We start from the raw sequence: 12,935 nt of genomic DNA on the forward strand, positions 1-12,935 counted from the left end.
GATGTGGAGCTGGAGATTTGTTCCTCTCTGAGGCCCGCAGGGATTTATTTGCTAGTCCACCCAGTGGCCTTTCTTCCAGATACATGGTATGTGGAGTGGGGAAAACCTGGGGGTGTTCAAACCTGTGCCTTCTGGCTCTGCACAGCAACTACCCAGGCTAGTGAGGGAGATGAGAGAGGGAAGAGCCCAGGCTGTGGTTGGGGGCAGCTGTCAGGCTCTGGGTGTCACGGTGGCCCCCATGCAGAGACAGACCTGGGCACAGTTGAGTCTATGCATTCTCAACTTGGGCATAATTGCCCCCAAGGGGGCAAAAAATGGTTCTTGGAGGAGTGAAAATATTTTAGATATTACAATGGTTTGTGGTACTCTACAGCTACACTCAACCTGACAAATCTTATTCCTTTTTTTTTTTTTTTTTGAAACAGAGTCTCACTCTGTTTCCCAGGTTGGAGTGCAATGGCACAATCATGACTCACTGCAGCCTCAACTTCCCCTGGCTCAGGTGATCTCCCATCTCATCTTTTCAAGTAGCTGAGACTACAGGTGTGTGCCACCACGCCTAGCTAATTTTCTATTTTTATTATTTTTTTGTAGAGATGAGGTCTTCCTATGTTGTTCAGGCTGGTCTTGAACTCCTGGGCTCAAGCAATCTGCCTGTCTTGGCCTCTCAAAGTGTTGGCATTACAGGCATGAGCCACTGTGCCTAGCCCTTATTCCTTATTTCTAATAAAAGAAATTAAATATTAATTTAATAAAGTTGATTTAAATAGAATTAAATTCTTCTCCTGGGGGCAGAGTGGCATCATGTAAAGAAGGTGGAAAAACATTGGCAGTCTGTCTTCCTGTCCGAAGGTCCCTCCTGCTGCCTCTTACCATAGCCTTCCTTCCCCTTGGGCTCTTGGGAGCATTGGGCACTGCTGAACAGTCCAGTTAAGTCCCAAGACCCCTTTGTCCCAGGCACTGGGGATATGAGCAGTGCCAACCACTCTTACCCTGCTCCTCCCTTGGCTCCTGTGACTTCTCCGTGCAGCTCCTCTCCAGCTTCTGCTCTCCCTATATATGGAGTGCTCTCTGCTCCCCATGCTTTTCTCCATGGCTCCAACTCTGCAGCCCCAAACTCTGCCAGATAGCCCTCTCCATCTGGATTTTTCTCACCATTCAGACTTGATGTGCCTGGCACACCTTCTCCTTCCTCCAGGAAGCCCTCACTGTCTACCCCAGCCTGCTTGTTACTTTCCCTTTTACAGCATTTACCTTGAACCATTTTATATTAAAGAACATCCTGGGTAAAACAGTGAGACCTTATCGCTACAAAAAATAAAAATAATTAGCTGGATGCAGTGGCATGTGCCTGAAGTACCAGCTACTTGGGAGGCTGAAGCAGGAGGATCGCTTGAGCCCAGGAGTTTGAGCCTGCATGCAGTAAGCTATGATTACCCTACTGCACTGAAGCCTGGGCGACATAATGAGACCCTGTCTCTGGAAAAACAACAACAACAAGAATGCAGTTGACCCCTGAACAACATGGATTTTGAACTGCATGGGCCCACTTATACACAGGTTTTCTTCAACCAAATGGGGTCAAAAATACAGTATTCATGGGATGCAAAACCTGCATATATGGGCCAATGTCTCATATAGGTAGTTCCACAGGGCCAACTGGGAGACTTGAATATATGTGGATTTTGGCATCAGCAGGGGGTCCTGGAACTAGTGCCCTATGGATATGGAGGGACAATGGTATATGCCCTTGTATTACTCTCAGAGTTTCATGGGTGACTGTTCTATCTTCCCACTTGAACTTTAACTTCTTTGAGGATGAAGAAGAAGTCATAAGGTTCTGTTTGCTCCTTAGTTCTGGACACCAAGGAAGGCAGGTGGGAGGGTCTTTGTGGACCAGGAAGCTCTCAAGGTACAAGATGCCACTTCCCACCAGGAGGGTCAGGCAAGCCCAGGCTGTGCGAGACTGAAGTGCCCACCTCCCTCGTGGGGCCCGGCCTTACCTGGCTGACTCCTTCCATTCCATCTGGTCTCCGTCATGCTGCAGAGTGTCCATCTCTGTGAAGAGGGTGGGGTTGGGAGCCTCATCTTCCTCCCCCAGGATGTCCTGGAGCTGCTCAGCAGCTGGGGACCCTGCAAAAGAGGGGCAGCAGGTCTGCTGAGTGTCCCATGGAAGGCGGGAGGACCACAAGGCCAACAGAAATGGAGTAGGAGGCAAGCACAAGGGAAAAGTATTTTCTAATTCTGTAAAACTAAGTCCAGCTCCAGGGTGAAGCTGGACTCCTGTAACCATGAATCGGAGGTGGGCGAGATACTCTTTAAGATAAAAGAGATGAAAAGATTTAGTCTGCATTCCGATCCAGGGTCTTGTAGCTGGCCATGAAGAATGACAGGAAATGGTTGAAGCCAGGGCAGCAGCAAGAACCAGAACTGAAGAGAGAAGTGAGAAGCACTCTGACCCAACTTCAGCTTACCACCTGAGGGGTTCTTCTTCCCACCGGGCCCCAAACAAGCCAACTCCCAACACTGGTCTTGAAAAGGCAGTCAGCCATGCAAAAGGACAGCTTGCACACCCTTGTATCATGTGGGCCCACTTTCTTCCTGGGCAAGATGGCAGTCCATTTCCTGAGGCCCCAGCCTGCTTTCCAACTGCCCATTGGAAGTCACTTCCTAGGTGTCTCCCAGGCACCTCAAAACTCAACATTCCTCTCCCAAACACACTTCACCTGTGTTCCTTCTCTCTTTTTCTTTCTTTTCCTTCTTTCCTTCCTTTTCTTCCTCTCTCTCTCTCCAGTGAATACCTACTATGTGCCAAATAAAGCTACGAAGAAGACCTATGTGTCCTTGCTCTCTTGAGCATGTGCTCTAGTGACAGAGACAGAGAATAAACAAGTCAACAAATCCATAAATGACCATTTCAATGATAAGTTGTCTAAAATAAACAAAATGACCAGGGGAGCTACAGTAGATAGCATGGTCACAAAAGGACTCTCTGAGGAGGGGACACTGGAGCTGTGACTTGAAAAATGGGACCGAGCCACTCTGCAGATCTGGAAGAAGTTCTACATGTTCCAGACACCCTGTGGTGGAAACGTGCTGGTGAGTGTGGTTCAGCATGTGAGCAAGGGACAGAGAGATGGCATGATGTCAAAGTGGTGACCAATGCCATGACTAAAGGCATCCCTGCCCACCCCACTGCACAGGCTAGACACCCTGGAGTCATCCTTACCTCACCTCCCTTCCCCTCATCTTCACACTCACATTGAAATTTTCAGGAACCCCACTGCCCTGCCCTGATGCAATCTCTCGTTCACTGTCTCCTAGGCCTCATCAGGTCTTCCCTTCCTCCAGCCTGTTCCCTCAGTTCATCATTCCCTTCTGTCCTCACTTATTTCTTCATGGACCTCTACTCTTTTCTTCATCACATCCTCCATTCTTTCCCCTTGACTTCCCAATCAAACCAGCCAGGCAATGCCCAAACAAAAATTCACTGGCCCAGTCTCCTCTGCAGGTGTGTCTAAGGGCTTGGGCTGGGGGTGGCTGGGGTGGGGATGGCAGCATGTAGTGGTAGTGTGGTGGAATCAAATAGAATCCCAATCCAGCTAGACAAGGGTGTGAGTCTCGGGGCTGCCACTTATTCATAAGTGAACTCAGTTGAGTGAGCAGGACTGCTGGGAGGAATACAACAGGTAAGAGAATGAAATGCCTGACACAGGGCTTGGAAGGTAACAGCTGCTTAGCCCCTCACCACCAACACCCACACACAGGCCCATGAGCCCCACTGTAAGGGTTTCCCCTCAGCAAGTCTCAAGTGCAGCAACCTTCCGTGCATCCTTGTCAGCGCCCTTCCTGTGTCCCTCGAGGCTGTCCCTAACCTTTGCTCCTCTCTTAAAGCTTCTTGATTCAACTCCTACCCCACTTCACCAAGAGAATAAAGGCCTCCAGGCACGAAATCCATCAACATCCTTTCTTCCATCCCCTCAACTCCTTCAGATCCTTATTTCATCAGCTAGTCTTTCTTTACCTGGATCTTCAACTTCCCTCTCTCCACTCTCTTTCTCTCAGCCTAGAAACAGCTCTTCCTACCCAAGACACCCTCCCTGACCCTGCCTGTCTCCTTAGCTCTCCTGCTTGCCTTCTTCTTTCTTTTACCCATACTTCCTAAAGTAGTGGTCTGTGCTCATGGTCTCCATCTCCTCCTTGCCCAATCACTTCCCGGCCTGCTGCCACTGGCTCAGCCCCCACCATGCTAAGGACATTGACAAAGGCAGAGGTTTCAAACTGACAGTTCAAAGGTGTGTTTAATGCAGGCCTCGCAGAGTATGAAATTTTTTGAAAGTATTGCTAAGATAAAGAATTGTAAGATTTCACATAGAAATCCAGATCTCTGACTTTTCTTGAAAAGTCAGACGTTCTGATCACTCTGCCCATGTTCCTGCTTGGCAATCTATGAGAGTTGATGATGGTGCCTTCTTAGGTAAACTGGTGTCCCGTTAATCTCATTTATTGCCATGCACCCAAATTTACAACCCCTGCCCTCAGATCCCTCTTGTTATTTTAATTGTCAAACCAATAAGCTAATAAAATCAATCAAACCAACAGCACTGAGAAGCTATGGTCTGGCTTATCTCTCTGGAACTTCAGAGGTGATGATTGCCCCTCTGAACTGAAATGTGACTTATGGCTCTTATAACATGGCAGTTTCTTGATATTTTCCCTCTTTGAAGATTCTCTCTCAATATCTTTCCCTAGTTCCTCTTGCCTGGCTAACACTTAAATCTTGATCTTTGCCAGGATTCTGCTTCATCTTGTTCTCTCTTCTCTCTCCACACTCCTTCTGGGCTAGCTCATGTTATTTGTGGTGTCATTTTATAAATGAAATGAGGTCACCCTTGTGTCCAGGCAATACACCCATGTGTATTAAACATTCCAACCGACAACTGGACTGCTCCTTCTGGGAGCTCAGCAGCCTTCTCAAGTCACCCTCAACATATTCAAAACAGCTCTGCATCCCTTCTTCCATCAACCCAGCCCTGCTCTCCTCTGTTTTGATTCATAGCACCTCTAGCCACCTACCCATCTAGACAATGCTGGACTCATTCCTGAAGCTCCTTCTTTTTCATAATCCATGTCCAACTGGATACTAACATCTTTCATTTGCTTCATAAACATTTTTTGGCTCTCTCCTTTTTTCCCCACCCATTGCCACCATCTTGGTTCTGGCTCTCGTTATCTGCTCCTATCACTACCATAGCCACCTACTGTTGCCATTGCCTCTGGTTGTCCCATTTAATCCCATTCCCTATGTAGCAGTAGAGTGTGCTTTTAAAACATTTCAAACATGTTCACACAATGGGCTCCTGGGAGTCATGGTTCTCTTTGAATAGCACCATAAAACACTATACATATGAGTTAGAAATCATTTTACTAGCAGAACACACTATTATCTACAGAACTCAATGGACTCATGTATTTAAACGAATTTTAAATTTATGAATTTTTCTATTACTTTTTTTTTTGAGACAGAGTCTCACTCTTTTGCTTAGGCTGGAGTGCAGTGGCAGAATCTTGGCTCACTGCAACCTCCACCACCTGAGTTCAAGTGATCCTCCCACTTCAGCCTCCAGAGTAGCTGGGAGTACTAGCTCATGTCACCGTGCCTGGCTAATTTTTGTATTTTCTGTAGAGACGAGGTTTCACCATGTTTCCCTGGCTGGTTTCGAACTCCTGAGCTCAAGAAATCCACCTGCTTCAGCCTCCTAAAGTGCCAGGATTAAAGGTATGAGCCACTGGACCCAGCCTATTACTTTTAACTTACATCCTTTCCATTGTCTTATTGATTGCTGGCACTTGCCAGCAGACACCAAATGTTTAAATAAATTTTATAGACAAAAAACCAACAATTGAGAAAATAACCTTATTTTTTCTTCAAATTGAGAAAACTGTGACTGCTTGATTCTGAGGGGCCACACCAATTCTCCCTGGGATCAGAAATCAGTAACTACTCTTTTAAAATGTAGATTTGATGTACCGTGGAGGATGGCATGAAAAAGAAAATAAAATATAAAATAAAATAAAATGTAGATTTGATTATGTTATTCACCAGTTGAAAAACTTTCAATGTCTCTCTATTGCCTAAAGCCTAGGGGTCAGTGACATGGCTCAAACCATCCCTCATAATCTAGCCCTAACCTGCCTTTCTAGGTTCTAGCATGTCCCTCACCCAGCCACGCCGACCCCAGCCACAGCAGACCACATCTCTGAAGAGGGGGGCATGCCACTCCTTGGGCCCCTGTGCCTGCCATTCCATAAGTCTGGAATCCCCTTTCCCCTTCAGGGCCAGACAAGAAGGCAAATAAATGGATGGGTCCTGGAGAGAGGAGACAGGCAGAGAGCAGGATGCAAACCAGTCCTGCCTGGTGCATTACCTGCTCCCTGGAACAGCTGAGCGCTGGGGTCCCTGGCTGTCGATGCTGCCTCTGGCCCCAGCCTGCTTCCGCTGCTGCCTCCCTGGCTGCTACTTCCACAGGTCCTCTTCTTCACACAACAAACTCACTTTTGTTTCCAGTTAAGCACCAGGGGAGGTGTGGGGAGAGAAGAAGGGGGGTTTGGGGGGAGAAAAAGAGAGAGAGAAAAGGAATGTGTGAAGGACTGGGGAGGTGGAGAGAGGCTATGTGTAGAGAGAATATAGATGTGCTAAGTGTAAGTGTGAGAAAGATTATGCAAAACTGAGAGAGAAAGGCTACACTGAGTTAATTAAAGATCTGAGAGAGAGACAGAGAGACAGAGAGAGAGACAGAGAAGTGAGTAAGACAGAGAGAGAGAAGTGAGCGAGAGAGAGAGAGAGAGAAGTGAGAGAGTGAGAGAGAAATCTCAGGTGCACTGGAGAGAGAAAGGCTCAGTGGCTGCAGAAGAACCTCAGGCAGGAAGCCGGGTCTCCACAGCAGCAGGGATGGTGGCAGCTGAGGATCTGTGAGAGGACTGGGAAAACTGCCCCTTTACCCCCTTCCCCATGAGTGTTTCCCATGTGCCTGGGGTCTCTAGGAGAGCCCAGGCTCCTGTCTGCAGGCCCCTTTATAAAGGCAGGGGTAGGATTTGCTGTGAGATTCCCCGGGGCCTCCTTAGGAGCCTTGGTGGCAGGTGAGCTGGCTGGAGAGAAACCTAGCAGGGCCCTTCCTCTCCACCACACAGCCCCAAGGGTGGAGTGGGGTTGCTGGAGGGGAGCGTTTGCTGTGGGGTCTCACACTGACCAAGCAATGCTTTGATAATGTGCTATGTAGCTGGTTTCTTTCCTCCCCAACTTTAAACCCAAACTCCTGATACTCTTCCTGTTCCTCCACCTCTCAGGCAAAGTGCCAAGTGTCACCGCTCAGCAGGTGTTTTCTGAGAGCCCACGGACAGTGGAAGCTGGTCACTTCAGAGTGTGAGGTAAACTCCACTGGGAAATTATTTTGCTCTTCTGAGAAACTCCTAATCTGCTGGGTTTGGTTTAACAAGTGCTTACTGAGTACTTAGAATGTGCCAAGGTTGATTAGAGGTCACTGAGTGGTGGCTGCTCCAGGGAGTTACAAACCCTGAATTCACTAAGTCTTAGAGCTGGGAGGGAGCTTAGTGATGGTCAAGTCCAAACCCTTCATTTCACGGATGAGAAAACCAAGACCCAGTTTACCCCATAGGCCCCCTAGGCCCCAACACAGGTTAGCAGAGCCTGGGGGAGAGCAGACATCTGACATCCTCCCCCTACACTGCCCCATTGAGGCTGGCTCCACTGGTGATATTTTCAGACCTGAGGCTCGAGGATCAAGTATGCCCATTTTATTTTTTTATTTTTAGAGACAGGGTCTCGCTATGTTTTGCAAGGCTGGTTTCGAACTCCTGTGCTCAGACAATCCTCCCGCCTCAGCCTCCCATAGTGTTGGGATTACAGGTGTGAGCCATCACACCTGGCCACAAGTATGCCCGTTTTAAAGCTGAGAAAACAGAAGCAGAGGACACCAGGCCCTGCCTGAGGGTCCCAGGCTCTGCAGCTTCCACTGCACTGTGGCTGAGGTTGACCCAGCTCCTTCTGAGTGGCCACAGCAGGCCACACCAAGTCAGGCCCTGTGGGTGGCCTCAATACCAAAAAAAAGATGGCCAAGGATCCCAAAAAGATTCTCTTTATTCATGTGGTGCTTTAAGAGCCCAGACCTGGGCTCAACTCCGGACTCTGCTATTACTAGCAGTAGGATCCTGGCAAGGCATCAAGCTCCCACTGAGCCCTAGTTTCCTCATCTATGAAGTGGTAATAATCATGCCCCCCTCACTGGACTGTGGCAGGGATTCAATGAGATAATACATGTAATGTGACTGGCTGGCACAGCACTTGTGTATACCAGTCGCTCAATAGGTGATATTGCTATTATTGTTGATGCCAGCAGGTGAGACGCTTCCTCTGTTACTACCAGTCACCAGCCTGTTCCCTCCAAACATTCCAAGGGCCCAATCCTTCTCAGCTTCTAGACTCCATGCTCCTCCCATGCTACCTCTGGCCCTCCACCCCAGGCCCCTACGCTGTCTCTGCCCCTCCTTTCTGCCCACAGAAGGTTTAGCTCACCACATGCTGGGCCACTGGGTCAGGGTTTCTCTAATGCCCTGCGGATCCCACATGTGTGCAGCACGTCAGAAGTTAATCCACATAATGAGAAATGCCACAGGTAATAGCCCCTCTGTTCTATAGCTAACAGCAAGAGTCACAAAGTGCCAGCCCAATTATAGGAATGGATTCTAACAGCAATTGCTGGGAGAAACACAACCTTGGTTGGGACCACTTCAGGAGGCACACTAAAGCCACACAAAGAATCATGCTTTTACTGGGTGGGGACTGACTTAGCACAAAATGATCTAGTGGCCTGCAAACTAGCAAGCAGTGTGGGCTTCAACTCTTAGTAAAGATCTGGGAGCCATTATGGCCATCTGGAAGTCAACATCAGGACACAATCAATCCTGGAGTCCTCAGCTCTGGGCAAGTCCTTTCAGACATTCTCTCTCTCATCGGCTCCCTGATGGGTGGCTACACGGTCAGCTTTGTAAGGTCAGGGCCTATCTTGTTCACATCGCACTGCTGGCCCCTGACATGCATTCACACAGCATGTGTACTCAATGCATATTTGCTGGGGGTGAATGGATTTGACTGCCTGACACTCAGGAGTGTATTTGCTGAGGCTGGCCTCAGCAAGACAGGAGCCAAGAACAAGGAAATGGAGCTCAGGGCGAAGCAGAGTGAGCAGGGATGGGGGGATTCAGGTGACTCCAGGCCACTGACTATTGGGGAGCAGGAGAGAGAACCCAAAGGAGCCAAAGCCATTCTTGCCAACTGTGTGAAGTGGGTCTTGGAGGCCCTGAGTCCTAGTTTCATGGGCAATAACGTTCTTTTTCTAGAAGGCTGTATACAAACTCCAAGTGTGCCCTCTGAGAGAGGAAGAGGAGAGAATCTGCTGACTTGCTTTGTTCATGGGAATCCTTCCTGGGGTGGGTGGCTTTGGGATGTCTGCCCAGCCCATGTCCCCCCCTCTCATAAGGATGACCCTGGGCAGCCGTGTTTGTGTGACATGTGACCCGTGTTCCTGGCCACAATGAGTTGGAGCAGGAATGGTTCACTGGACACCTGACCCAAGCCTGTGAATTTTGAACTGGGTCTCTGAGTTAGCTGGGCCTTTCCTGATGGTTTCTGGGAGACAGAGCTGGTAAATGGAAGAGGCAGAAAGGGCTGGGCTGCAAAGAGAGGAAGCAGCCTAGAGGCGAAGCTGTGGGAAAGGGCTGTGTACACCCAGAGAGGGGGCTGAGAAGGCACTGGGCTCACCCACTTGAGCCCGGCTCTTCGTTTTGCTTTGGGACTGTAAGAAACTCCTTTGCTCTTGTAATATAAACAATCTCTCCCCACACTCCTTCTCTCCCTCCTTCCCTGAGCCAGTTCAAATAGGGATAAAATTACCTTCTTTTTTTTTTTTTTTTTTTGCGACAGAGTCTCGTGCTGTCACCCAGGCTGGAGTGCAGTGGCGTGATCTCGGCTCACTGCAAGCTCCGCCTCCCAGATTCACGCCATTCTCCTGCCTCAGCCTCTCCAAGTAGCTGGGACTACAGGTGCCCGCCACCATGCCCGGCTAATTTTTTGTATTTTTAGTAGAGACGGGGTTTCACCGTGGTCTCGATCTCCTGACCTTGTGATCCGCCCGCCTCGGCCTCCCAAAGTGCTGGGATTACAAGCGTGAGCCACAGCGCCCGGCCTAAAATTACCTTCTTAATCACGAGCCCCCTTTGTATGAAATTCTAGAGTGTGGAGATTTTTTTCTGAGTACCTTCTTGAAAACCGTAAGTGTAAAGGTTATAAAAGAATGTTGAGTCACTGTCATAAGAATAGTTAGATTAAGTCTAGTCATGTGAAAAGTAAAAGAACAGGGAGTAAACAAAGGCAGGGCAGGCCTAAAGAAAGAAAGAAAGAGAGGTCAAGGAAACACGCCGTGACCCCGGATAAGGGAGGAAGCTCAGCTGGGTCACAGGGGCTGGCAGAGCCTGGCACGTGCATGGCCGGCCCCTCAAAAGTACTTGTGGATGGAGCCAAGGCTGGAGAAGGTCTAAGTATGTTGGGGGTCAGGGGAGACTCAGTCAAGGCTAGCTGAGAAATTCAGATAAGAGATCCCTCCGTCTTTCCCATCTGAGTTCCCTACGCCACTCTGAACCTATCAGGCCTGGGAAGAGCAACAACCTCAGTGTGAAATCAGAAAGGCCCTGAGCATTTATAAGACCCAACAGCAAAAGGAGAACAACGACATCCATCTCATTGGAGCACAAGGGAAGGAGAGTCAGACGTTTCTGGAAAGCCAAAAGGGTAAAAGGCAATTATTACTCATGATTTAAGATTTAAAAATGTCACCAAGAGTCTTCAATTTGCATGTTGTCCTTATTGTTCTGTTTTGGTAGATATAAATGCAGTATAATGAAGAAGCTGTCATTTAAAACCAAACTAAACAGTTGCTCTGCTTTTTCCTTCCAAGCCAAGAGGGGTATGGAGCCTAATTATATCAGTAGGAAGTTGAATCTTGATCCTGCTTCTTTCATCTGACAGAGGCCAGTGGGGAGGGAGAAAGGAGAGAGAAAATTTAAAGGCCTCTTTCAGTTTTTTGGGTTGTTTTTTGAGACACAGTCTTGCTCTGTCGCCCGGTCTGGGGTGCGGTGGCACAATCTCGGCTAACTGCAATCTCTGCCTCCAGGGTTCAAGCGATTCTCGTGCCTCAGCCTCCCGAGTACCTGGGATTACAGGTGTCTGCCACCACGCCCGGCTAATTTTTATATTTTTAGTAGAAACTGGGTTCGCCATGTTGGCCAGGCTGGCCTCAAACTCCTGGCCTCAAGTGATCCACCTGCCTCAGCCTCCCGAAGTGCTGGGATTACATGCGTGGGCCACCATGCCTGGCCCTCTTTCAGTTCTTTTATGCTGCATAAGGGCTAGACTGAGAGATGGTCTTTGTGTTTAGTTCAACACATTATGTGTCCAGTTGGGTGAAAATGGGCTCTGAGCTAAGGTGAGACAGACCGAGGTAAATCATATGAGTGGAGTGAGTGTGTGTGTGTTGGAGAGGGGGCGCTGAGGAGAGGGGGCTCAGAAACCGAGGAGCAAGGAGATATGAGGAGACTCAGGAGGGCAGTGATGGGGGGTGGGAGTTGCCAAAAATATGGTAGGAAGGTGAAACTACAGAGGAAGGTGGCCAAGGGGAAATCTTCAGTGGCCAGAGGATTTTTAAGAACACAGATATCTAATAACTCATTTTAAAAATTGAGTATCTCGGCCAGGTGCGGTGGCTCATGTCTATAATTCCAGCACTTTGGGAGGCCAAAGTGGGTGGATTATTTGAGGTCAGGAGTTCAAGACCAGCCTGGCCAACATGGTGAAACCCCGCCTCTAATAAAAATACAAAAATTAGCCGGGCGTAGTGGTGGGTGCCTGTAGTCCTGGCTACTCAGGAGGCAGAGGCAAGAGAATTGCTTGAATCTGGGAGGCAGAGGTTGCAGTGAGCAGAGATCATACCACTGCACTCCAGCCTGGGCAATAGAGGGAGACTCCTTCTCAAAAACAAACAAAAAAAAAAAAAAAAGAAAAAAATTGAGTATCTCTGCAAAGTAAACCCCCTCCATGGTTCTAAACCTTCAACAAAGCCTGCTGCTCACCTATATGCCTTAAACGACCAATTTTGAGGAAACCACAGCAGGACAGAACTCCATACCTGGGCTTTCCTGGAGGTGAAAGCAGAGAACAGATGCCAAAGGTGAAGCACAGTGAGACTGAGTCCACCAAGCAGGGACTTGGAGCCAGGGCAACAGTGAGACTAGAAGCCTTTGGAAATTCACAGACATTTTTTTTTTTTTTTTTTTGAGACGGAGTCTTGCTCTGTCGCCCAGGCTGGAGTGCAGTGGCACAATCTCGGCTCACTGCAAGCTCCGCCTCCCGGGTTCACGCCATTCTCCTGCCTCAGCCTCTCCGAGTAGCTGGGACTACAGGCGCCCGCCACCACGCCCGGCTAACTTTTTGTATTTTTAGTAGAGACGGGGTTTCACCGTGGTCTCGATCTCCTGACCTTGTGATTCGCCCGCCTCGGCCTCCCAAAGTGCTGGGATTACAAGCGTGAGCCACTGCGCCCGGCCAATTCACAGACATTTAAGCAAAGGTGTGGGCCTACTCTAGAATGTGGCGAGGAGGCTGGAGTCTATTTTAGTTAACCATATGGAATAAGGTTATAAAAACTTTATATTAGGACTTTCATTGGTTCACTTGCAAATTCAGGCTCTCAACCCATTTCCCCTTAAGGTCTTAAGGTCACTAACTCAAGATTCTCTCCTGGTAGGGTTTTTTGCTTGAGTTTTGTTTTTGTTTTTTAGGAGAACAGCCCTCTTGGCTAAGGAGG

At 48.6% G+C, this 12,935-nt stretch overlaps 1 protein-coding gene across 6 annotated transcripts in view; it reads right to left on the minus strand.

Moving 5' to 3' along the window:
- The window catches only part of SLC4A5 (solute carrier family 4 member 5), a 128,548-nt gene that overhangs the window by 68,291 nt on the left and 47,322 nt on the right, over nucleotides 1–12,935 (minus strand). For all 6 annotated transcript variants that reach the window (XM_058429091.1, XM_032178299.2, XM_058429093.1 and 3 more), the window contains one exon: nucleotides 2,004–2,133. In XM_058429091.1, the coding sequence (XP_058285074.1) occupies nucleotides 2,004–2,133 (130 nt within the window). The remainder of the gene's footprint in view (nucleotides 1–2,003; nucleotides 2,134–12,935) is intronic.

The sequence above is a fragment of the Hylobates moloch genome, unplaced genomic scaffold (assembly GCF_009828535.3).
Source record: "Hylobates moloch isolate HMO894 unplaced genomic scaffold, HMol_V3 SCAFFOLD_15, whole genome shotgun sequence".
Taxonomy (NCBI): Eukaryota; Metazoa; Chordata; class Mammalia; order Primates; family Hylobatidae; genus Hylobates; species Hylobates moloch.